This window comes from Gymnoscopelus braueri (assembly GCF_963280865.1).
Source record: "Gymnoscopelus braueri genome assembly, chromosome: 4".
Classification (NCBI taxonomy): domain Eukaryota; kingdom Metazoa; phylum Chordata; class Actinopteri; order Myctophiformes; family Myctophidae; genus Gymnoscopelus; species Gymnoscopelus braueri.
Genome location: NC_137605.1, coordinates 47,664,593 through 47,692,328, shown reverse-complemented (window position 1 = coordinate 47,692,328; position 27,736 = coordinate 47,664,593). Strand labels below are relative to the sequence as shown.

The window sequence follows — 27,736 nt, the reverse complement described above, 5'->3', positions numbered from 1 at the left end:
GATCTGCTATTTTCAAAATGTTTGCCTCTTTCTTATATTATGTTGGCCAATGTTTGACAAGTTATATACTAGGCCTATAGTTTGTTGATTACTTTTGATGCAGCAATGACCTTTTTCTTTTTGAGGTATTTAAAAGGCCTTAAAAGGCCTTAAATTGTCACCTCACTGTCATCTGGCGACCCCCAACATCATATGGGGACCCCCTGGGGGTCCCGACCCACAGGTTGAGAACAACTGCTCTAGAAGAACTATGTTGCTGAGCATATAGTGATTATTTTATTTACTCAACTGCGCCCTCTACAGATCTGGTCAATATAATAATACCATTAACCAGAGCTGGTCTGGTTGATTGAATACTTTTGAAATATTTTATTTTCTGTCCAAAAAGTGTATTATACAGAGAAGGTGGGGTCCTGAGAAGATCCCCAGCCTAGAGAATAGACTTTCAACAACACAAAACGGCCTTTGTTTCGGTTAGTAGCGAAATAGTTGTTTATTTTTTACTAAAGTTGGAGACCTCGCACGGTGGTGGAATTTTCGGTCTATGAGAATAGCAGCTTGGCTTTTCTCTGAGTTTTAAGCAAAGCTTTGTATTGTTTGCTCAGTATTTCATTCCTTAGCTATGACAAGACCACTACACTAGTGAGATAATGCTTTGTTTTTCATGATTCAAAAGTTTATTAAAAATACACTGTTGATACAAAATTCAAATGCAAAAATGCAGTTTACACGACAAGAGTAAAAAGGTTCAAAAACTGAAATTAACAAGCATTTCATAGCTAAACTACACTAGGTCTAGAGATCATCCAGAATGATAAAATATAAACTTATTTTATGAAATAGATGATGTTCCCTTTATCAAGTGTAACTGGATTGTCCTGTGTCTTTCAAATACAAAAGGATCAAATGATGGAAGGAAAAGCAGTGGACCTCATACCCCTACATACACACACAGCATTAAGAACAGTGTGTATAACAGCGTGGTTTTCAAATAATCAGCACAGAAAAGAAATAGTGAAAATACTTATAAGAGATCATTTATGGTCCTCACCTGTCAATTTCATGTGAACTTATATTATCTCCTTTTTTATTTAATGACAACAGTCCAGTATATATGGCTATTGAACTCAACATTCAATTATTTGTGTAAAATTACATCCTAGATGCTGTAGTGCAAGACCTAACCATTCTGCAGAATGATTCCAATTTGATTTAAATATGAAAACTCCCAATAAGAATGGACATATGGAATAACCAGTGGTGGAAAAAGTACTTAGTAAAGGTTGCAATACCGATATATAAAAATAGGCTACTCTGTTACAAGTAAAATGCCTGTATTCAAATTTTTACTTGAGTAAAAGTACAAAAGTATTGGGATCAAAATATGCTTTCAATACCAAAGTACTCACATTTTCGTGTCGTGATGAATTGTGAGCTTGTAGATCGGCTATTTTTGAATAGCCAAAGTATAAAATAGCTTAAGTGGTTGATGTATGTTTTGTGTAATAATAATCAAAATCTGCAAAAACAATGAAATGTTTGAAAGTTAATGTGTAATGAAAGTTTTCAAGTAACTGTAGTGGAGTAAAAAGTACAATATTTGCCTCCGAGATGTAGTGTTAAGTATAAAGTATTGAAAAGTGGATCTACTCAAGTAAAGTAAAAGTACCTAAAATTGTACTTCGGCACAGTATAGTACTTGAGTAAATGTACTTGGTTACTTTCCACCACTGGGAATAACCATGTAAAAGCAATTGTTATTACAAAAGAAGGCACATTCTTTAGGACAATATAAAGCCATATTTTCCCAAATTCACAGGACATGAAACCGATGGCAATTTGAAAAGAATAAAATCACCTAAAAAAAACACATATTTACAGCATTCATTGTAGAAAAAAGACAAACATTGTAGTGACAGAAACCACAGCGTCAGCACAGTCTAAAATACAAACTACACAATATAAACATGTGTTTTTCAAAGAAATAAAACAACACATATTTCTAGACATAACGGTCTTCTGAATAAACAAACAAAAAAAAACACAGTTTTATGTTTGTTGTCTTACCCACAGTAAGACTTTTAAGTTGACTGTTTGGCAATATCTTGACTTCTCCCATCAAAACACTCAGTGTAGAGACTAGTCCAGTGACAGACTTTTTGAGTTCTAAAAAATAAAATATTATTTACATAAATATTGCATTTGTTTACCAGTGTGCAGTCTACAGCTTGTATGACATATACGTACGTCTACAAAATGCATAGCTATTTAATATGCACTAAAATTGCATCAAAATTGGTTCTTTTACAGCTAAACAAAACAGCAATGCCACAGAAAGGCTTTGTCATTTATCTTTGCGCTGTACGGCCCAAAGCTCAGTAAAGCTGAATGACAAAGTGGCGTCACCCATATCTTGAGTGATAGCAACACTAATGCTTAATTTATGTTCCGTCGTACAGGGCGCCGCGCACCAAAAATAGGCAATCTATAATCCTACACACATTGGGTGGCAGTGGCTCAGGGGTAGAGTGGCCGGTAGAGTGGCCGGGCTCCCCCAGAGTTAGTGTCGAAGTGTCCTTGAGCGAGACGCTGAACCCCTAATTGCTCCCGATGAGCAGGTTGGTGCCTTGCATGGTTTCCTCCGCCATCCGTGTGTGAATGGGTGTGTGAATGGGTGTGTGAATGGGTGAATGTAATGCACAATCTATGTAAAAGCGCTTTGGATAAAAGCACTATATAAATGCACCTTTTACCATTGTGACATTTTGTGAGCTTGTAAAATTGTAGATTCCTATTTTTGGCGTGCGGCGCGTCGTATGACGAAGTACAGACTCTCTCCTCTGAACACGCCGGCATAAAAATGTGCCGAAGTTGTAAATACTTGGAAGTAAGAGATTTGGCTGGAAATATAAGTCTACCGACTATAACAATACAGCTTACTGTGCTAACATAAAATGAACTCCCGGAAAATGTAGCAAAAACCAACTGGGTCTGTAGTGCTAATTCTGCTTTAATAGTTATAAGAGTTATGGGGGGGGCCTTGAAATTACCACTGGCTTAATTTCCTTAACCACCTGGCATCTGGCATTTTGTTTTAACCCATTAAGACCTGAGGCGATTCTTAAAAATGTTTTCTAAATCCTAACAGTTTTTTGAAAAAAAAAAAAAAAAACTTTTTTTTCAAGATTTTTCAAAAATAGCAGATCTACAAGTTCATAGCGCGGCACTCTGTATATCTGCTATTTTTGAATAGCCAAAGAAACCTAAAAATGACACAGATGCGTTCCAGGTCTAAATGGGTTAAAATACAATGTGTGGTCTTGAGTGGACGACTTTCAGATGGACATGAGGGTGGTTCAAAGTGATGGATGTGTGATGAAATGTGTGACTGGCTGTGTCTCAACAGCTGTTGTCTTTCTTGCTCTCCTCTGGTACGGGCCGGACGGGGTGTGGGGCGGAGCCTTTGATGATGCTGCTGCTGTGCGATAGGCTTAAAGCTGAATGCTGCGGTCCAATGGGAGCGTGTCTGGCCTCTGATAGGTCGCTCTTGGGAGTCATCCTAAAAAAAACACATCATGAGATATTTAAGGATTTTTAACGTGTAGAGAAATTGTCACGTTAGACACTTTTTGTCGTTGTTCCAAAATCACTATCTGCTTATTAAGTCAAAGAGATGACTTAGGCCATTGGTTCTATAAGTGGGGTCCGGGGACCCCCAGGGGTTCTTGGGGAGGTTCCAGGCGGTCCCCAGCAAGATGTGTTAATATAGCATCACAATAATTTTAACCCAAAAATAGCAGATATACAAGCTCATAGCGCCGCACCGAGTGCCGCACTATGAGCTTGTAGATCTGCTATTTTTGAAAAACCGTGAAAATTTGTGCAAACCTTTAAATATATACATTTTTTTAGCCAATATTTGCAACTCAAATCTTCGCTTCTGGGGGGTCCCTGGAACAAAATATTTTGAGATGGGTGTCCCTGACATGAAAACGTTTGAGAACCACTGACTTATGCTTAGGCTAGATAGTGATTTTGGAATATAACAAGCGTTCTGATAGGCTGAGGACATAGGCAATAATACACAGTGAATCAGCAGTGTTAGGAGAGTAGAGTTCGTAGAGACGACTTAAGGTAGCTCTCCACCAAACAGACTACGACAGATCACTACAAAACTGGCAGTCGAATGAAGTCGAAGGCGAGCAGTCGGTTGGAAGGTGTGAAGAAAAGCAGCTGAATGCACCTGAGAGCCGACAGACAGCTACTTTGGTGCTAAGAATAGCCTATGGCTCGATGTGTTTTTCAACAACAAACCCGCTACTATCCGACGGTCGAAAGCCGACCGAGCTTGCTCAGTCGGCTTTCCCTACAACTAGGTCGACCCAACACGACACCCACGGCCCAATCAACAGCAGATGTTCGGCAACAAGACGCTTTCCAACACTTACCGCCGGCGACGTCGGTGCGGTGGAGAGCTACCTTTAGGCAGACTGTGATTTTTCTTCTTTTCTGAAAACCTTAAAATATGACGCAGACAATTATGCTACGAGGCTAACAATATAATATCTAGATGGGGAGACCTCTGTTACTGAACAAACACTCTATATAGCAATGATTACTATCAGAATATAGAGCTATTTAACACTTACGTTAACAAAAAAATATCTCTAACTGCACCTTTAACCATATCGTCTGGAAATATGTCCAAAACTGTTACTTTTCAGGATTCAAATTCCAAAATAGCTAAAGTAGCTCTACAGGTACATCTACAAGCTCAAAACACAGCGCGAAGAGCTTGCGGATCCGGTACTTTGGATGCTTTCTGTGACGCTGTCTAGTATGATCACATAGGGTGATTTAATTTACAAAAAAACACAAAAAGTTTGAATATGGAGACAAAAGGTTTCTGCCCGACAACAACGATATGTTCCTAACAATAGTAAAAAGTTAAAATGAAAAAAACAACACAAAAACACCTTTTATCTCCTCATATCCTTCCCTTACCTTCCGTCCGGGACTCGTTGGAAGCTCTCCGAGCGGCTGCTGATCTTGCTGGAGCTCCCCGCCTTGCTGCGTCTCTCCACGGCCTCCCGGTGCAGGCCGCCCTCCCTCTCCCTCTCCCTCTCTCCTCCTCGCCTGGAGGCGCGTCCGGAGGAGGCCGCCCTGTCCAGGTGCTGCTCTCTGTCCCTGCCCGAGGTCTCGGAAGAGCCCCTGGGCTCGGACAGGGAGCTGTGGAGCCGGAGGTCGTGGTTGCTGACGGCGGAGGTGCCCTGGTTGGCGGTGGTGGTGGTGGGGGTGCCCGAGGCGTTGGTCGGTGGACCTCCGGTGCTGGTCCCCATGGACTTGGAGATGACCTTGAGTTTGTGCGAGCCGGGCTTGTAGTGCTTCTTCTTGTGCTGCACGCGGCTGTTGTGCTTGAGGAAGAACTCGCACGACTCCTGCAGCACCCTGCGGCTCTCGCTGATGGGGCTGTGGACCACAGGACCATGATGGTGTCATCTACACTGATCTACAGTGTTACAAGCCTACCAACCATGTGCACATACACTACATTCAAACAGTACATACAGTACATGCATGTATGTATGTATGTATGTAAGTCCGAATATGCGATTTGTGAAACAAGCGTGAAAGGAGCCCACACACACTAGCGCTGTGTTTGATAAACAATTAGCACAAAATGTAGAATTATGGTGTTTTGGTAGCCATACAGCCAACCAGTTGAAGAAATCGCAGAAAGTTTTGCTAATTGCTAAAGTCGGCCATACCAGCCCTGACCAAAAAAAAAAGTGTTTTAAAACTAAATGCCAGACGCCAGAGGGTTAACCTTTGCTTTCATGAAATATCTGAGATTATTAGGATTTTCTGGAAGATTGAACATGCATTATATTGCTAGTTTGACCACTTCAAAATAACCCAAAATAGGCTATCTATAAGCTTACAACACGTTGCAGCGCGACGTGTTGTAAGCTTGTAGATAGCCTATTTCCGGTGCATGGCATGCTTTCATAGAAGACATGCCGACTTCTATGGAATCCAAATGACTGAAATCAGTCGTGGCGACTGAGAACTTTAATCCAGAAGCTTCAACTTATCTTGCCCTTGAAGCTACACCAGATGAATGATCAATAATCATAATTATGCTGTCCTAGATCAATGACTAAGAAAACAAATGACACATTTTATGTGGTATTAAAGAGCAGCCGTCTCACTCTGTCTTGCGGGTCCTGTTGAAGAAGTAGGCCCACTCTGAGCAGGTCTTCTTGCTGCTGACCCAGAACACTCCGGATATTCCCGCCACCAGCGTCATCAGATATTTCACCAGGAACAGGGACAGGTCAGGACGGTCATACTCCACCGTCTGAAACAGAGAAAACAAGCACATAATAGATATGCCAAAGGTAATCCATGTTATTCAGTGAGTTTGTGTAACATTACATTTTGCATCAAGGGGCAAAGCCCAAACGTTTTCCCAACAGTCACTGACTCCATTTGTTCTTTTGTATTTTCAAAACAGGAGCACAAAATGCTTTCCCTTGCTCGAGCTCATTCTCTCTCACTTTCATTTTCTTTCTTTGATTGTTTTCCACTGTTGTTCAGCATGCAATATTGTACATACATACAGTATCTATCTTCTATCTATTATTTCACAAAACCTGCGTCTGTGTGTCCCGGGCATAACTCGTTCACTGTCTGACCCAACGGCCTCAAACTCGGCGTGTGTGTCCCATATGACCCGAGGGTGTGCAGGGCCAAGTGGCAATTCGATCGGACCTGCGGTTTCTGAGAATAATTGGAAAAACCACAAATATCTCTATCTGTCTGACTGCAGGTCTCCGGACGCCACACAGATTCTGCGGAGGATACACCAAATCTCTGTGTGTTTCCTGGGAGCGTAATGCATCTGCTTCCCTGATTGGCCAACCCGGCCCCATCATCGGTTTCACGGACTGGTGAAGCTTCAAGTCACGATTGAGCCGCTTAGCCAATATAAGTCCTTGATTGGCCAAGGCAAGCTGTCGGCTTAACGTGAAGCGTACATCAGATAACATGAGTACTGCAGAATGGGTGTGGCCATGTATTCCAGGCTTGCATTGTTCCCGACGTGCATAGCAACCCGGGAAGGCTCCGATGCTTGTAATAGGTGTAAACAATCGCCAGCAGATTACATGCACATGTTTTGGTCCTGCCCTAAATTATCAACGTTTTGGTCAGAGGTGTTTAACTCCATTGGGGTGGTGTTGGGTGAACCAATTGACCCGGATCCCCTCACTGCCCTTTTCGGAATCCCTGTAATGGTTAATGCGCGTATCTCCGCACGCCGAGTTGTTGCTTTCACAACCTTACTCGCTAGGAGGCTTATTCTCCTTAAATGGATACACCCTTCCCCTCCTACGCATAACAGATGGATTCATGAAATTCTATATTGTCTCAAACTTGAGAGGATCAGGTTCTCCCTTAACGGCTCTCTGAAGATGTTTCACAAAATTTGACAACCTTTTCTGGACCACATTGACACCCTTACTATGGTGGAAGAACTCGCAAATTAGTGTCTCCCTTGACGGCGAGACTAAATTGGTTCTCCCTCAAAGACTCCTTGAATATGTTCCACTAAATTTGATAACCTTTCTGGACCTCATTGACATCCTTACTATGGAAAAATAACTCATAAATTAGTGTTCTGTGCAGAGAAACAACCCCCCCCCTCCCCCTTCTCTCCCCCTCCTGTTCCCTGGTATGAATGAGTGTCTTGTTTATTGTTTGTCCTGTCTGTTTATTTTATTATTATTTTGTATGTCTTTCATTTAACATGTACATTGATTACTGTATCTATTTTACTGTTTGTTCTGTTGTGCTTTGTTTTGTTTAATTGTTGTTGGTTTTGTTTTTTGTCAAGAAAAATCAGACCTCTTTGTTTTCATGATTTGACATGATGCCCTTGTCTTTACTGTCTGAAAAAAAATTATAAAGAGATTTGTAAAAATAAATAAATAGCCGATTTACAAGCTCACGACGCGTTGTGAACTTGTAGATCTGCTATTTTCAAATAGCTGATGTATATGTTAAAGTGCTCATGTGGCCCATAGTTGCTTCTTTTGGGCTGGTTTTCCTAGACCTGGTTGCTTGTTTCTCTCACAGAATCTGGCAACACTGGGCACAGTTTACCTTGTGTGAGCAGGGGATGCTGTACTCCTGACAGCGGTCGTTGATCCAGGTCTTCTCCCAGGTGCTGCGCTGGCTCTGCTCGTAGATGTAGCACGCCAGCAGCGTGACCAGAGGCACCAGGTACAGGCCGCTGAACACGCCGATGCGGATCATGAACTTCTTCAGCTTCTCCTGGTTGCGCTCGTCGTGCTGGATGACCTGACGCACGTGGTTGAGAGACACGATGCCGGCCAGGAGCAGCGACAGGCCCACGATCACGCCCACGCACAGCGGGGCCAGCACGAAGTAGCGCAGCGCGTCCAGGTCGTACAGGCCCACGAAGCACACGCCGCTTATGTTGTCCCCCTCCACTTTGTTCAGGGCCAGCAGCAGGACGGTCAGCGCTCCGGGGAGGCCCCAGGCCGCCGTGTGGAACCACACCTACAGGACAGGACAGGACACAAGGAGCACAACTTAACTCTCTGTAACCGTTGGATATAGGAAGTCACGTCACGCCTTTTCTTTGTTCGGTACCATTTTCATTACAGTTTAATGTTATTTAACCCATTTAGACCTGAGGCCGAAGTGTTGTATTTTATATTCAAAGAAATGTAAAAAAAAATCCTGTTGCTATATACAGTACACAGCAACATCTAAAATGACACAGATGCTTTCCCGGTTTTAAAAGGTATAACAATGTATAGGCTTTCCCGGTCTTAATGGGTCAACTTTTTTCTTAGAAACCAAATTCCATCACTGAGTAAAAATAAGTTTTTCTCTGGCAATTAGCTACCTCACAATAATTGTGAGAAGAACAAAAAAATGATTGCAAGAACAATGCAAGCCTTTACATTTTTCTCAGTTATGGAAATGGGGAAACGTTTTACATTAATGTAATCAGGTCGCCAACCAAGTGACCTTTGTCTCTCTCACTTGTTCCAATTTGATGATCTTTGCTTCATATTATTCCTTCATTATATTCCTCTCACCATCTCTCCAATATATATATATGTAAATATATAAAAAGTGGGGGGCCCTACCGCTTTCTTCTCTATGGCCTCACAGCTCCACTTGGGCCCGGCGGCCAGGAACCAGGTGATGGTGAGGATGACCCACCACACGATGCCGGCCGTGGAGAAGAAGTAGAGCAGCATGAAGAGCAGCGTGCAGCCTTTGCTCTGGGAGCCCAGCACCACCGTGTCCACGGCGGCGCCGTGCGAGGCCCGGGTGCACGCCGCGTTGTTCCCCAGCAGCCAGCCCAGGAAGTAGATGAGCGACACGAAGCTGTAGCACACGGCGTAGAAGACGATGGGCCGCTCGGGGTAGCGGAAGCGCTTGACGTCGATGAGGAAGGTGAGGAAGGTGAAGAGCGTGGCGGCCAGGCACACCACGGAGCACACGCCGATGAAGCTCTTGGCGAAGTCGATCTCGTGGGGCTTGAAGTACATGTTGGAGCACGGCGGGGCGCAGTCCTGGGCGCCCAGGAACGAGGAGCCGTGGCCCGGCTTGATCTTCAGCTGCAGCGGGCACCAGAAGCCCAGGTCCCTCTTGGCGGACGGGGAGGTCTTTGGAGTGGTCGAAGGGCTGACCGACCCACCCGCGGAAATACACGTGTCCAATCTACAGGGTGATACGACACAAACACATCAGAATCATGTTCAGTAGCCGGTGGTGGAAGAAGTACTCAGATATTTTACTTAAGTAAAAGTAGCTCCGCAGCCTGGGAATGATCCAAGCACCACCAAAGAAGAGTACACCCAGAAATCACGTGATCACAACAACAACAAAAAGATTGCCTCGTTTCATGACAAAAGTAAATTTTTCGCGGATTTCTGTTGCGTTTTATTTTTTTCAAAAAACAAGCCACATTCAAACGACCATAGCTCTGGAATGGAGGATCGTGGCCGGGCAATTTTTTTCCGATTCTACCGGACCCCCGTGCGTGTAATGAGCCGGTCTCCGTGAGGACGGCGGTCACGGAGAATATTCCATGATTTTTCAAAGGTACAGTAAAATCACAGTTTTCGCCGGCAAGGGGACGATAGACGGATGAATTAATGCCGTGTCAGTGAATGAGTTAACTGCTGTGCTGCCTTTGGCGACTTAATTTAGCTCTCAGGGTCATTAAAAAGGTCTTATCTTATGTCTCGGAGGTTGTGTGGGTCTGGGTCATGTGGGGGTGCAAGTTGGTGATGATTGGATGTTTTTCCTTACTTGTCACACTGCAGCTCGGGGGGCCAGGAGATGCCGAAGGTAGCGCTGTCGTTCCTGCAGTCAGAGAGCACGGTCTGGCACTGCTCTCGGCAGGGCTGGATCACCTTGTTCTCCTCGGTGCACGCCGGGATGAAGGCCTGGCACAGGAAGTGGTGCACGTCTGGCGAGCAGCGCAGCTTGGCCAGGGGCATGAACGGCTGCATGGTGGGCCAGAAAACAACAACAAGAGTCATCGTCAGTCAGCCTTTGCATTACAACGACAAGGGTCTTCTGCCCCAACTCGGTGGCTACAGCGGGTATTGCTAGGATTGTAAAATTCACTTCCCCATTACCGTGTTCACTGTATCACTCTCGGAGTTACTTTACTTTAACCCATTAAGGCCTGAGGTTCCGATTCTACAAAATGTCTTCTAATTCCTAACAGTTCTTTGAAAAAAAAACATATGTTTCTATGTCAGTGGTTTTCAAACTTTTTAATGTCAAGGACCCCAAAATGGATATGTATTTGCCCGCAGACCCCCCATCTCAAAATATTTTGTTCCAGGGGCCCCAGAAGCAAAGATTTGAGTTACAAATGTATGCTTTGAAAATATATATATTCAAATATTTGCAAAAAATTCCTCGATGTTTAAAAAATAGCAGATCTACAAGCTCGTAGCGCGGCACTCGGTGCCGTGCTATGAGCTTGTAGATCTGCTATTTTTGAATAGCCAAAGTGTAAAATAATGCTTTTTAGATCAAATCTAAAAATGTAGCAGGTGCGTCCCAGGTCTTAATGGGTTAAGTGAGTGGTTCCTAAACTTGTCTGGATCAAGGGCGACTTGAACATCTCGAAAGTGACCACTTAATAAGAGTCCATGACAGCCAGCATTTTTATTTTGATGATCGATCAACCAATCGATTGTGTGCCGGCATCAAATCAAATCAAGCTTTATTTATTGAGCACGTTTAAAACAATCGAGGTTGACTAAAGTGCTGTACACCGTAAAATCAAAGCATCGACAAAACATTATGCATGTGCACCCACATGGCATCAAAAAACATAAAAATGTGTACAATAACCTCAGGTGTGATCAAAGGCCAATGAAAAGAAAAGTCTTAGGAGACTTAAACGCCTCAATGGACATAGATAGGGCATAGAGCAAAGGAACTAACATAGTATATTTTAAGTTCCTATTTATTGGTATCACAATGAAAATATATTGTTTGAGAAAAGTTTTATTTTCTTTTTTAAGATCGGCAAAAGAAAAACAGTGATTTCTACAGTAAAGTGAGCACTGAGAGCTGCTGAAGCAGTACTGTTCTATAACTGCCACACAAAGGAGTCCTTTCACTGGTTGGCTCACATATTCTTCCGTTTCAACAGATTTGTGGAAGACGAGGGAACCCGGGGGGGGGGGGAATGGAGCATCAGGAAATGACTGCATAGCTGTTTGGAAACATACAGCGACTAGCCAGGAAGGCTGGAGAGAGCAGAGAGCTGTTGATAGGTTAGCCTGCCACAGTGTTATAGTGTTTCTATGACATGTGCACTGCATGTACAAAGGATTAAATGTGGATTACTGGTGGCAAGACAACATGAAAAAAAAATCTCCATTGCAGTCGAGGCACCGAAGCAATCCCAATTATATAAACTGTTCTTTATTTGTCCACAGATTCCCTGCAGACAATAGCTATGGTTTACTTCACCAGAGAGGCTTATAGAGTACAGAAGTCCCCTGGGTCGTAGAAGTAATTTCTCTATGGAGAATAACATTGGGTCATCTTGGAATCGTCTCATATAAGAATTGTGGTCCAAAAATAAACAAACTGTTTCGGCGATATTGTCAGGGAGGTGGCTCTGTATCGTTTATGATAGTCAGTCACTCATATTTGATATAATTCGGCGGATATCATTTGATAACTAATTCGGTGGAAGTAACATTAGCGTTTTCTCACCGTCAGTTGATGCTTTATATCCATAAGAGTCAAACCGCCGGGATCATTTGTTTATTTTTGGAACACAGTTCTTATTTGACGCGATATTAAACACGTCTATGGGAATTCAGAATGGGGGGGGGGGGGGGACGACCCAGGTAGGATGTGTAAATTACGTCAGACTTCGGTGCTCTATAGTATATTATGACACCGGCGCCATTTACTGCCGATTCAAATTCTACAATCTTTAATGATGAGTTTGTTATTTTTGTTCTGTTGTTGCCAGTGGTCAAAATGAAGAGATCTTATCGAGGGTTAAAATAAATAATATAATCCATCATCACCTTATCAAAGCCATCAGCAATTATAATAGCTGTATTGACGTAGTCGGCTCACGTCGGTTTTAAACTCGTTTGCATGCATTATTATTCACGTTCAGATTAGTGATGCATAGACGAATGCGTCGACTCTGTTGTCAATCTCTACAGCTAATATTTACCCCAAAGTAAGTTAGGCTCACACACACACACCCCCCCACACACACACACACACACACGCACACACGCACACACGTTCCTACAGTCAACACAGAGTAAATTGAACAAAGTTACTATTCAATGTTTCCTTTTCCTAGACTCCAGTCTGGCAGTGGCCCCCGATCTCTCAGGGGCCACGGGTGGGTTTCTCCCTCCAACAGTGAGAGTCCTTGTCTCTCTCCTGTGGAGGTCCCAAACGCCGTCTCAATGAGCTCTTCTTGCTCACACTGACTTTTATTTTCTTTATGGCAGCGCTACTGTAAAAAAAAAAAGCCAGTGATTTCAGAAACCTTCAGCCAGGATCAGAAGTCAAGTCAACTCGTTCTAAAAAAGGCAAAATCCTCTGCTGTGACTGTGTGAGTTTCACGCCAAAGTCCTTCAAGGATTTATACGGTTTTAGACATTGGCTAGGCACTCACTTATTTTTTTAATACTTTTAGAACCACTTTTAACTGATTCACTGCCAATCACGTAGATCTACGCGAACCGATTTAAAGCCGCCACGTGCCAATCGCGTAGATCTACGTTATTATTTTTTTTTCAATTTCACCCGAAGACCAAGGAGATATGATTAGTTGAAGATCTAGACTCCTATCCACTTCCTTGTTAACTTAAAACTTAAAAAAATCTGAGTACTTTTTTTTTTTCAATGAAAAACTCTGGCACTGGCTAAAAAAATATGAAAATACCTCTGGCAGTTAATGGGTTAAGAATCTAAAGCAGTGGTTTTCAACCCTTTTCATATCAAGGAGTTTGATGAGATTTAGCCTCTCAGACCCAAAACTTTTGTTGTCGTTGGATTCGATTTTGTCCTCAATTCCAACCATGCTGTATTGATGTTGGTACCATAGGAGAGATAACAGGAAAACGTTGATCAAAATAACAATTCTGTAATGCAGATGTTTAACAATAATTTAACTCTTGAGAGTGTAAAATGAAAACAAATGGACCCTTACGGGTCCATTTGTTTTCATTTTACACTCTCAAGAGTTAAAGATTTAATAAGGTTTCCATTTGGTTTCCAACTCTCCATCATTTAGCTGGGGACCACCTGGAACCCCCTCAAGGACCACTGGTGGTCCCCAGACCACTGGTTGAGAACCACTGATCTAAAGCATAGCCTTCCTGTTTTCTGTGACAGTTAGGCCTGACCTCGATCATTCGAATAGTCGACTAATCAGTCGAGGGGAGTCTATGCCAAAAATAGGATATACATCATGAGTTATTGGGAGAAACCAAGCAAGTATATGTTAAATCAGACATTAAGCACCCCTACAGCCCAAATGGAATGTTCCTCTATTGCATAACATCGTTTTTGCATGATTCGACTGAGAGATTGGCAGTGGAATCAGACTGATTCGACTGCCAATCATATATATAAATTAAAATATATAGATTAAATATATATATTCTTTATTTTTTTGGTGTTGCATTAGTCGATTATAGGCAATATTTGGCCAATCAGATTCGACTATAGAAATCCTTAGTCGGGGACAGGCCTAGTGACAGTATACAAGTTAATTTACTTGTTCCATTATTTTTCTACTGAAGTGCCTCACAGGGGCATTTCAGAAGCTGCCAGCCACTGGTGGAATAATGTGGGGAACAAGGACGGAAGAGGTTAGCCGTCCACCGGAAAGTCCTACTGATATGCTGTGCCGAACACACACACACACACACACCCAGTAAAAAGTCTGCCTGACTACAATGTCAGGGGCTGTACAATAGATCATGGCATAGTCCAAACAGAGTTATGTATAGTACGCATGTAGCCTTGAATGTAGGGCAGTGAGTGTATACCTGTCACCTAGGAGACAAAGACTGGTGGAAGATTGTGTACAGGAGAAACGATTGAGAGGAGAGAGAGAGAGAGAGAGAGAGAGAGAGACAGTGGTGTAAAGTAAGTAGTAGTAAAGTAACAACAAAAGTACATTTACTCAAGTACTGTACTTAACTACAATTTTGAGGTATTTTTTACTTTACTGCTCCACTACATGTCAGAGGCAAATATTTTACTTTTACTCCACTACAATTATTTGAAAACTTTAGTTACTAGTTAATACTTTATAGATTTTGATTATTATTACAAAACATACATTAACCACTTCAGACCTAAATACATATCGGCCATTTGAAAATAGCCGATCTACAAGCTATGCGACGCATTGTGAGCTTGTAGAGATCTTCTTTTTTTTTTTACTTGTGAAATTGGACATTCTGCATAATGAGAACTTTCACTTTTGGTACTTTAAGTACATTTGTTATGCCAATACTTTTGTACTTATACTCAAGTACATTTGAATTCCGGACGTTTACTTGTAATGGAGTATTTCCACATTGCAGTATTGATACTTTTACTTAAGTACAACATTTTAGTACTTTTTCCACCACTGTACAGTATGTAGCCTTGAATGTGGGTCTGTCACCTAGGAGACAAAGACTGGTGGAAGATTGTGTACAGGAGAAACGATTGAGAGGAGAGAGAGAGGGGAAAGAGAGAGAGAGGAAGAGAGAGATTGATTCTCTGCAAAGTATGCAGGAAAACCATTGTGTGTGCATCTGGGTGTGTCTCTCTCTCCTTCCTCCTAAAAATCAAAGGCCCCACACAACAAAGTAGAAAAGATTCCCTGTGGCCAAGTTTGCCAGTGAAATAAGAAGCCCAGACTTTCTGCCAGACAACACAAAGACTCCCTCAGAACACTGTTGTTGTTCGCCAGTCAGAGTCAGGAACACATCTTACTCATCAAATACCTGTAACCAAAACCCCTGACCTGACGTTTTAATGGGGTGCCAAGACTCAAGGCTCAACTATTAGACCAAACTGAAATCGCTGCCGACGTGAGAGGTCTTCCAGAATCTTGCCTATATGACATTGTATTGTATGACGGCGTATATTTTTGTAGTAGTTATAATTATTCCTTGTAAAAAACAAAGACTTTTTTTCCCCACCACAACTTAACACAGGCAACTCATACAATTTTGACACACAGACCTATATGGATGCAGGCTTCAGCACAAAGTAGACGTTAGCCTGTGGTTCACTGGCACTCTTTTAAATAAATTAGAGTGTTGTAGTTGTTTTTTTGATCTACCAAAGTGCCAACAAGTGTTGTTTACACTTTTGGGGCAATCCAAACATTTCCAGTGAGAGCCAAGGTCAACCCCTGACAACCACATCCATGCCAAAACGTAATTCAACTCAGGTTGTGCTGCATAGTTTCCAGGCATACGTAAGTGTCTTTGTGTAGCTTCTAGACCTCTCTCTCCCCTGTATTTACTCTCCAGGGACACAGGTGTAAATAAGAATGTGTGCAGGCCAGTGGTTCTCAAACTTTTTCATGTCAAGGACCCCCAAAATGATATGTATTTGGCCGCGGACCCCCAAAATGATATGTCCGCGGACCCCCATCTAAATTATTATTTTTTAAATAGCAGATGTGCAAGCTCATAGCATGGCACTCGATGCCGCGCTATGAGCTTGTATATCTGCTATTTTTTAATAGTATGATAAATATGGATAAAGGGGTTAAAATGATTGTGACACTTTATTAACTCATTTTGCTGGGGGACCCCCTGGTACCAATGGTTTAGACTATATCTTAAGTCCCCCACAATGTTGGGGGCTCATTTAGATAGGATAGTAGGGAGATAAGAAATTGTAATGTGCTTTTCTTAAGTCTACATAAAATAAAATAAAATACAAAACATCATGAGACCTCACAAATTGGACTCACAACCTTTGTCACATGCTGTCCTCTCTCTTTCACACTCTCTCTTTCTTACCATGCATTTGTCATTCTTGTTGGGCCAAACGCATACAATGGTACATCAATGTCTCTCTTGTCACATCCCCACAACAACTCACAAACACATACACACAATGTCACTCTCTCCATTGTAGTCTACTAGAAGTTCTGCCCGCTACGCGGGCAGAATTCTAGTACCCCCCCCCCTAACCCCCCCAAAGAAAATTTCGTTTGGGGGTACAAAATCATGGGATAAAAAAAAAAAGAAGAAATACCCAGAGGGTTTGGCGCCCCCCCCCCTTAGGGGTCCCTGGAGACCCTGGGGTCTCCAGGCCGTGACCTACAGACACGGCGAAGGAAAGCCACACATGCAAGATGTTGCACATGAACTCTGCAGCCGCACTGAGGCGCTCCAACACAAACACTCTGACATTAAGCTGCACACAACAAACATCAGCAGCACACACAACATTCACCACAATGACAAACAAATTACGGCCGCGCAAAAATAAGCGAGGGCTCGCTTATTTTGGGGTTCAAAAATCGTGGGATAAAAATTTCCCCCAAAAAAGTTTTTAAATTTTTTTAAATAATTTTACTCCCAGGGGGTCCGCGGACCCCCTGGGAGTCTTGGGGACCCCCACGAAACATCGCGGACCCCCGTGACACATCGCGGACCCCATCGGCTGTTTTTTGTGTTTCATGAAGAAATGTCCCCCAAAAAGTTTTTTATTTTTTTTAAATAATTTTACTCCCAGGGGGTCTGCGGACCCCCTGGGAGTCTTGGGACCCCCGCGAGACATCGCGGACCCCCGTGAAACATCGCGGACGCCATCGGCTGTTTTTTTTTTGCATGAAGAAATAGCAGCTCTGTGTACTCTGTTTTTTTCATGAAGCTGGTTGCTTGTTGCTCACGCACAATCTGGCAACACCGGTGAAAGAAAGGAGACAGAGCACGTGCACTCATACGCATGCGCAAAACAGCTGTGACTGATTTTCCAATTTCCCCTTTCAGCCAGTAATGCGAATTGTAAGGTAGATTAGAGCAATGAAGTCCAGGGTAGACTGTGGCTCCGTTCTTTGTCCTTAGCATAAGGTTGATTGTGGGTGAGGTGGTCTCAAAAACTAAGAAGAAATGAAGAGGTGAAGGACTCCCACACACCACAAAAATCTGTCAAAGGAGTCATCCTTATACAATTTGAAGGAGTGCTTCACCTCTTCAGTCTATTTTATCCCATTAACTCTATAACTGCCAAAGACGTTTATAAACGTCTTTGAGAAATTAGCTGTTGCCTGCCAAAGACGTTTAAAAACGTCATTAAAAAAAAAAAAAAAAAAATCTAAAAAGATTCTCTAATTATTTAGTATTGACACCTTTTCGATATTCCAAACGAATAAGGAGTTAACAATTTCCAAAGATTTGCTGCTCCATCCACTTCAATGTTAAAATTGAAACGGACAAACAATTCACAATGTTTTTTGGTTTGAAACTACTGGTTTTGAGCTATTTTCAAACATCAAACAACACATGACAACAAGGTCAAATTGACCTCGTTGACATTTGTGAAACCACACCTGAATCTCATCTGTGATTAGAAATTTTCTGGGGATCAATCATACTTGAGAAAAATATTTTGTGGCTATGCGAAAAGGTACCAAAATCGGTCAAAACCCTGGCAGAGGCTACAGACTGTTCTGAAAAAACTCTGGCAGGGTAAAGGTCCTTACACACCGGCGAATATGCGAATATACGCAAAATTCGGACTCGTTCCGAATAATTAAAAGACGCTTTTTCGCTTCGCGAAACTGATGTGGACGCTTGCATTGACTTTATAAGGTTTTAAAAAAAAACGTATTTATTCGCATGAAGAATTCGCCCCGGTGTGTAAGGACCTTTAGAGTTAAGACAGGGGAAAAAATCTTAAGATTTCTTTGGCTGATCAAAAATAGCAGATATACGTGCTATGAGCTTGTAGATCTGATTTTTGGAAAAAAAGAATCGTGAAAATGTGTACAAATCTTTGTATAGATCTTTTCAAGCGAACATCTTTCTACAAATGTCTTCTAAATCCTAACAGTTTTATGGAAAAATGTATGTTGCTATAATAGTGGTGCTCAAACCTTTTCATGTCAAGGACCCCCAAAATTATGTGTTTTTGGCCACCAACACCCATCAAAATTTTTTGTTCCAGGGAACCCCATGCAGAAGCAAAGACTTGAGTTAACGTATACATATATATATAATATCAAAGATTCGCACACGTTTTCACGATTTCTTTTGCAAAAATAGCAGATCTACAAGCTCATAGCGCGGCACTCGGTGCCGCGCTATGAGCTTGTATATCTGCTATTTTTGAATAGCCAAAGAAATCTAAAGTTACACAGATGCGTTCCCAGGTTTGAATGGGTTAAATAAAAGATATATATAAATCTCACCTCCATCTTGCTGGCGGCGATATCCTGGTCATAGTGGTCCATCATGTTGGGGAAGAAGGTCATGTTGTACGGCATGCCGTGGCAGCGGTGGACTCTGATTGGCTCACAGGTGAACAGGCTGTGGGCGTGGCAGCTTCTTCTCATCCCCATCATCAGCGCCAGGAGGAGGCACGGCAGCCACAGTGGTCCAGACGTCAGCATTATGGAGGCTGCTTGGGGTGCAAATGTTGCTGTTAGGGCTGTAACGATTAAACAATTTTGTTGACGATTAACACATTGATTGCCAAGATCGCATTGATGCGTTCTTTCATTTTTGGGGGGAAATTCCACAAGGGGCGACCTAACACAGCTTTGGAATGATCGATCGTCACTTAGAGAAGTAGAATGTGGATGTGACGTCGTTCCAAAAAAACAGGAAGCCATCCGCTTCCTGTTTGGGATTTTCAGAAAAACAGCTGTAACTAATTTTTTTTTTTTTTGCATTGAAAACCACTAGTTTTCAGCGGGGATCGCGGTTGGAACGTTGTCGTTCCTATGGATACACAGATCCCTCCGCTAGCCCACGGGGACTATTTTGTTTGTGTTTTTGGGACACAATGTCGGTTCCACGGCGTTTCAAATATCATCGGATTGAGGTAATTATACGCTGGCAAGGGGATAGAAAACTGTTTAATATCTTGGCAATCAATGTGTTAATTGTCTCTCAAATAATTGCGATTAACGATTTAATTGTGTTTGGCCATTGAACATTGCAACATGTGAAGCCTTTTAGGCTTCGTAATCAAACATTGCACATCTGAAACCACCTGCCCTGCATGCACTCTGAAAATGGAAATACTCAAGTGAAAATTACCAAAAATATTGTACTTAAGTAAAGTACTTGAGTAAATGCACTTGGGGTTACTTTCCGCCACCGGTACAGGGTCAAGTTTCTCTCCTGGCTCAGAATGAGGATATCTTGGCCCAAAGTGTTGGATTCCACTGGCTCACTTGACTTTCATCCGCATTCCACTTGGCCTGGGGGGGGGTCATCTCCGTGGCAACGGCGGTGGGAGGGGTGGCAGGTAGAACACTCCCATCAGCCCCCGTTGTGAGTTCAGCATGAGCCTCTGGGTAGAGAGAACATTGTTGTTGTCGGGCAGAAACCTCACATCTGCATATTTTAACCTTTTGTGTTTTTGCGTAAATTAACGCCCTATACTTGATCATACTACAGCGTCACACAAAATGATCAAAAATAGCAGATCTGCAAGCTCGAAACGAGGCGCGAAACGAGGCGCGAAACGACGCGTTGCGAGCTTGTTGATCTGCAATTTTTTTATTTGAATCCTGAAAAGTAACAAGTTGGACACAAAATCTATGAAGATATTTTATTGGCAACGATTAAACAACACAGTCATCACCAAATAAAAAAGCTCCAAATGGATTGAACACACCAAAAAAAAGCTGAAAGCTTGTTTCCATTGTGGTCCATTATAAAACATAGCCTACAACACCCAACAGACAGACTATACAAACAACCAACCAAACAAAAGCATAATAATAAAACACATCGTCACTTCAGACTCATGCCATCTGGACGAAGATACAGAACTTTGAAATGGCAAAAAAGTTCATTTTAGTAGGAGTTTTGTCCCTTCAGTCATTGCTGCGCTAAACAAACTGCCTCGCTGATATGATGGTTCTGTGTATACTGGTGTCTTGGTGTTATGTTGTTGTGTGCTATGTTGTTTTGTACTAAGGTTATGTGTTTTTTCAGTTGGAACAGACAGTGAAGATGAATGTCCCTGAGACGACAATAAATACTATTATTATTACTAATATAGACAGTTAAGAGAACAGTACACATAGCACAAGCGACTCAACAAAGGCCTCACCGAAAGAGTCTCTTGTGCAGGTGAGAGCAATAGGGCCAGTCCAGCGGAGCCAGGATACGTTTATCTACGTCCCAACTAGGCTATTTAAATGAAGCCATGATTTAAGATCGGTCTTATAAACTTTGGGTATCACAGCTCAAAATCCACAAATCCCCTGAAAATAAAGTGCTTTAATTAAGTTAACTCTATGGTGGAATAGATAGTTTGGCTTATGCCTGCCTGTGTCTACAACAGGTTACTGTTATGTTTAGCTCTTAGTCATCATCATCATCAGGGCATTTCCAAAAGAATCATCAGTGATCGAGGTGGCCTTGATTCTGGGTGTTCATTACATGTCAGCGATACGTACAGAACTGGTTCAAAGGGTTATTTCAAAACCCAAGTCAAATCCTTTTTTCCCAGAGCACAAAGTCAAGTGCATTAAATACAGGGTGGGGAATAAACGACTGATTCAATAAGAATACGTCTGAGCTTGTTGATGCAGGCTTCTCATTATAAGTATCTGGCTTTTCAAGCACACACACACACACACACACACACACACACACACACACACACACACACACACATAGTTCAAAGGAAAACAGCAGAGTTCATATCAATATACTGAATAATATTCAAGTTTTCTTTTAGAGTTTCACTTGCATTAGTGTGTGGGCTGTTTACCTATAAACCCCACTGCAACACTCAAATGGGTTTATTTAACCAGGTCAACAAAACATTTACACTAACATAGTCTATGTTAGTGTAATATTGGATGTGAAAGGGAGTGTTGAACTGACAAATGATTAATAACAACAATACACATATTTAAAACAGGCTGGTATAAGCATATAACTATGTAACAAGCATGTCAGAGACATCCAGTAAAACATAACAGCTTCCATAATCTTCTTGGTAAACATGCAGTGGCGTAAAGTATCTAGTAAGTACATGTACTCAAGTACTGTACATAAGTACAATTTGAGGTATTTTTTACTGTACTGGAGTATTTCCAATTTTCAGTACTTTTACTTCTTCCCCACTACATCTCAGAGGCAAATACTGTACTTTTACTCCACTTACAATTATTTGAAAACTTTAGTTACTAGTTACTTTGCAGATATACATTATTATATTATAAAACATGCATTAACCACTTTTGCCCTATTTTATACATGTTGAGGTATTGCTACTTTTACTTAAAAAGGTAAAATATCTGAGTACTTTCTTCCACCACTGGGCTCTAAAACAGTCATTATTCCAGCCCGGGTAGGGACACCATAGTCGGGGCATGGAGAATAATAAAGCCCGCTGCCTCAGTGGAGGCCTGCTGGCTCACTGGCTAGCTGGGTGATATGTTTCTGGACTGGACAACAACAAATAAAGTTTAAAGCCCACAAATAAAACGTGAGGAAAGCGCTTACCCTCGACTCCGTGTGTAATAACAGTCCACTACATTGATATGTCTCCCGGGGCAGCTAGTTTAGTTACAGTTCCTTTAGCTTGTTGTTTTGGAGCGTGCAAATGTTTTTGCTCCGAAACACACTCACTCTACAGGGAGAGAATCTCCGCCTTTGCCTGACTGACTGGCACAAGTGTTGCCAGATTCTGCGAAAGAAACAAGCAACCAGGTCTATAAAAACAAGCCCAAAAAGAAGCGAGCCCTTCACCCTTTAAACATTTATTTATTTATTTTAGATCTTGAAGAAATTTTGAAAAAAAACTGGATTGAAAAAAAAAAAAATTAACTAAACTAAATTAAACATTAGGAAACAAGCCCAAATAAGCAACTACACTTTTGAAACAAGCCCCAAAAAACGCAACCCGCAACTACCAATTATTTACAAGCATCTTTACAGAAAAACACACCCAAAGTCGCTTATAATAAGACGACATGGCAACGCTGATTGGCACCTCTACATCCCATAGCCTATGGGGTGGTCATGCTGTGATTGGCTGGTTGGTTGCTTGGCAACACGGTTATTGTCGTCCAGTCAGTGGGTTCTTAAAATCCTGGAGATCGAGGCGAGTGGGTTCTCAACTTTTTCATGTCAGACAGACAGGGACCCCCAAATGTATTTGGCCGTGGCGGTCCCCCATGTGAAAATATTTTGTGCAAGGGACCCCCCCCCAGTGGTGGAAGAAGTACTCAGATATTTTTACTTGAGTAAAAGTAGCAATACCACAATATAAAAATACTCTGTTACAAGTAAAAGGCCTGTGTTCAAAATGTTACTTGAGTAAAAGTACAAAAGTATTGGCTTGAAAATATACATACAGTATCAAAAGTAAAAGCATTGAAAATGTTTGAATCTACAGATCTACAAGCTCACAAGGCATGATTGATTGATTGATGTACTTTTATTTAGAAAGACATGAGAATAACAGTACGGAAGTGCAAATTCACAATACAAGGTCTACTAAACTGGAAGACTCATTAAGCACTGAGCTTGTTTAAGATGAGAACCCCATGCATGCACACAAATCATGATGACATATAAGAGACAGACAGATATACACACTACTATACAGAATGTCATACAATCAGCTTACAGGTTACTGGTATGAAGAGTGAAAAAAGTCACACCCAGTGTGAAGTGGGCGGTGTGGTCATCACAGTGGTCATCATATAGTGATGGAAGCTCACTTGCAAAAAAAATGAATTTTTGGAAGTGCATAATCCTATTTATAGGTTATTAATGTCATCATGTGTCTCGCTAGCCAATCACAGTGCTGAATAGAGTCAGCCAATAGAGTCAGCCAATCACAGTACAGCTAGGGGTGTACTAATGAGCCAATCACAATACAGCTAATGAGGTGTCCCAACCCCACTTATAGGGGCGGCTACACCGCCCAAAAATATATACAAAAGAAGAAAATGAAAAAAGGGGGGGGGGGGTAGGTTAAGACTTGGACAGGGGCCATTTTCGAATTGCAGCCTCCTGAAGGTGTATCTTTAGGGCAGTTTTGAAAGTGAGTAGGGTTTTACACTCCTTTACTCCTTTTGGTAGGGCGTTCCACTTTTTTGATGAATAGCATGAGAACGAGTTCATTCCCTAGTTGAGCCAAATCTGGGTTGAACATGATTTGTGTAGCTGCCTCTGGTGTTATGATCATGGACTTCATTAACATTTTGGAAGTATTTTGACAAATACAGGGGGATCCCAATGTTGTGGTGTATCTTGAAGACCAGGCCCATAGCAAGTTGCTGTACTCTGTCCTCAACCCTAAGCCATCCAATCCTAGCAAAATGAGCAGGGGTTAGATGGGTTTTGTGATTGAGGCCAAGAAGTAGCCTTACAAGTTTGTTTTGGGATGTTTGGAGCCTTTTTAAGGCCTTGGAGGTGTTGTGATACCATGAAGTGCATGCATAATCATAATAACCTTGAATGAGGGCCCCTGCAAGAATCTTCAGAGTATTACTGACTAGACGATCAATCCTCCACAAATAGCGTGTTGTTTGGTTGATCACTTTTTCTGCGTTTTTGTTACCAGAGAGGTTTGCCTCCAAGATGTAATTTCATCCTTTCTTTTGATGACATCATCACCCACTTTGATCGTGAAACTCTCTGCCTTGTTAAGGTTAGGACTGGACCCAAAGAGGATGGATTCAGTTTTACCCAGGTGTAATGAAAGTTTGTTGTCGGAGAGCAGATGCAGATCTTGTTGAGTTCAGAGCTGAGAGTTTTCTCGACCTGCAGCCTGTCCCTGTCCGAGACTAGCAGGGCCGAGTCATCTGCGAACAGGAACAGTTTGCAGTCGCAGGCTGAAGACATATCATTCACATATATCAGGAACAGTAAAGGTCCTAGTATACTTCCTTGAGGAACACCACAAGTCACTGGGAGGGGGGGGGGGGCTGGGTGCCGTTTACTTCCACCACTTGCTCCCTCCCTTCCATAAATAATATAATAATAATAAAATAATATAATAAAATAACTGCATCCCATCGCAGTTATTTTCAAATAGCCAAGTACAAAATAGGGCTAAAGTGGTTAATGTATGTTTTATAATATAATAATTTATATCTGCAAAGTGACTAGTAACTAAAGTTTTCAAATTATTGTAGTGGAGTAAAAGTACAATATTTGCCTCTGAGATGTAGTGGAGTAGGCTAGAAGTAAAAGTATTGAAAATTGGAAAAAATTGTAAAGTAAATATACCTCAAAATTGTACTTAAAGGTAGGGTAAGTGATATTTTTTGGTTAAAACAAAAAGTATAGTGTTCCAGTTCCCATTTTGTCAGCTCATTTCTTAGTGTCATCACTTCCAATTTCACTTGTGTAATCTGTATCCTGACTGAGTTCTCTATCCTTATTGGATAAAATTGGAAATGAAACTGAAACTGAAACGAAAATGCTTTTTCTGTTTAATAAAGAGCTGGAGAGACAAGGAGACTCCTTTTACTGAACAAACACTCTATAGCAATGAGTACTATCAGAATATAGAGCTATTTAACACTTATTTTAACCAAAGAAAATCACTTACCCTACCTTTAATGGGGACTCCACTTTGAGAACCACTGTTATAGTGAAATTAAAGTTATACATAAACTATGTGTTGTGTGTGGATACAAAGTCTATCTTCTTAGCTGTGCCAGTTTTTGTGAATTCATTTAAAAAAATATATATGTTTTTTTTATTATTACACAATACCTTTTCTGACCTTTTTGAATCACATCCCTGACAAATACAATGTACCCCATATTACAATAAAAAGGAAGAAAACTAACACTGAAACTAATAAAATCTAAACAAAAACGAATTAAGCCTTTAAATAAAAACTACAAAAACACAAAATAGTAAACACTAAATAAATATAAAATGTAATTCAAAACATAAGGCCAAAACAAAATAAAAATTCTAGACTAATAAGCTTGTATGGCAACCGCTGACTCGATGAGGTAATATGTGTTAAATTTAAACAATGTACAATTCATTCATTCATGAACTAATAATCACTATCGATATGTGACAAACTGCAATGAGGTGGTTTGTTTAGAGCTTATTGTCTTATTGATTAGTCTTATCGATTATTTACATAATTATTACATATGGTTATTACATTACACTGTAATTGAGCACAGTAAAAGTGTTGGTTTATGCCTTTGTAACTCTGAGAATGTACAAATGTAACCAAATGGACCATTAAGGGTTAGTCAGTGCACCGATTCTCAAACCTTTTAATTTCAAGAACCTTTAGGCACTCTGACCCCCATTTGATTACAATTTTCTCTTTTGTCTTTTCAATTTTTCTTTGTGACCCCAATCTATGAAACTATGATTTGGTCTGATATAGTGGTCTGTCATAATGTTTCAGAATTCCTTATTGTATAATGTACTGTAGGCATGGAGATAAAATATAAATTATTGTATGTTCTCTAGTAATGTAATAATCAACTATCAATCGCTTTGAAAGCAGGTCACCTGGCACCATCTACGGAACGACAAGGTGAAGATTAAGGTGGAGTGAAATTCTGACGGGGAGTTGGAAAAGGTCACAACACCTGTTACCAACTCAAAAAATCAATCAATCAATCCACCCATCCATCCATCAATCCAGAGTGACAGAAATCATGGCAACTATACCAGCAAAGCTTTTGTGATCCAGTTTTGGACCAGCAAAAATAATTTATGAAAAAGGGGAGCCCTGCCTTGTAGGACCTCGGCTGTTAAATAGTCATAGTCTGTTATAGGCTAGGGGGTGACTGGAAACAAAACCAAAACAAAACACAGTTGGAGCTCTCTGCTGAAACTGTTGCCCCCACAACTTGACTCTGAATAAGCAGTTGAAGATGGATGGATAGAACTGATGATAAAAAGATTCGAAAACACAGTGTGAAGTGAGACTAAATTCCACAAGCTGTAAATTGTATCATAAACGTCACGCACATCCAGGTCAATTTCGACAGGTGCTGGATGGAAGAGTAAAGTTAAAAAAATACAAACAACTATCCGCACACATTTTTTCTTTGGCTACATACTCATATTTTATTAATAAATAACAAACACTTTTAACATGACTAAAATAAGTCACAATATGAAAGTAAACTCCTTAAACCCACTCACAAATAGGTTAAGAACAAAACAGTCACAGCAGTAAAACAAGCATCACCGATTTCCCATCCGGGGACAGGATGAGGTCACAGTGTGCGGTGTCTGGGTCAAGGGTCACATCCACTGCGTTGTCCTTCATAATCTTCAGTATTCAGGGAAACATTCCAGTTCCTTATCCAGTGTCGCTGACAGACTAGAGAGCGCTCATCACAGAGGTTGTGACAGACAGCTTGACCTCCCTTGCGGCCATGTTCTGGTCGAAGCAGAGCACCGCAGAGTGGGTAGGCGTGACACGAACAGGACAAGGCCATGGCGATCGTCACAGTTTGAGAGTCGCTCCAACTCGACACGCGCCTTGTCAAGCTCACTCATTTCCGCGTTCAGTTCTTTCATGAAACCCTCCGCCTGTTTCTCTGCAGATTTCCACCTGTCCTCAATCACCGCAACTCAGCTCATAACACCTGCTGTCCTCAAGGGAGTGGATCAGGTAATCGAAGACACGCGTACTCTCAGCGATCTCCCTCTCAGCTTTCCTTTTTCTGGCATCGGTAGAGTGTTTGATCCGACTGATCACCTCTGATCGAGCGTTTATCAGTGTGTGGATTTTCCCCATCGTATTGGGTAGTTCTGCAAGCGTGGAGTCATAATATTTCTCAAGTGACACATTCAGGTGATTTTTGTGGTCTTTTTGCATGCAAACACCACAAATAGGAGTCTGGTCTGTCTGACAGTAAAAATCGTAGAGCCTGTGATGGTTCTTGCACACCCTGTCTTCAAGACCAGCTGCAGTTAGAGGGTGGCTCTTGAGGCCTGCAACTCTCCGGTGG

At 41.6% G+C, this 27,736-nt stretch overlaps 1 protein-coding gene across 2 annotated transcripts; it reads right to left on the bottom strand.

Moving 5' to 3' along the window:
- Positions 1-654: 654 nt before the first annotated feature.
- fzd6 (frizzled class receptor 6) lies at positions 655-22,426 on the bottom strand. 2 transcript variants are annotated; one of them, XM_080426982.1, is made up of 9 exons: positions 22,278-22,426; positions 19,848-20,103; positions 18,995-19,206; positions 10,360-10,556; positions 9,186-9,765; positions 8,167-8,586; positions 6,213-6,361; positions 5,005-5,469; positions 655-3,559 (listed from the first exon to the last, which is right to left on the bottom strand). In XM_080426982.1, the coding sequence occupies exons 3-9, from the start codon at positions 19,193-19,195 to the stop codon at positions 3,400-3,402; spliced, it is 2,172 nt and encodes a 723-aa protein (XP_080283108.1). In that variant the 5' UTR covers positions 19,196-19,206; positions 19,848-20,103; positions 22,278-22,426; the 3' UTR covers positions 655-3,399. The 2 variants fall into 2 exon arrangements, with proteins under 2 accessions (XP_080283108.1, XP_080283107.1); XM_080426981.1 differs by having other exon boundaries at positions 18,995-19,203.
- Between the last annotated feature and the right edge of the window lie 5,310 nt (positions 22,427-27,736).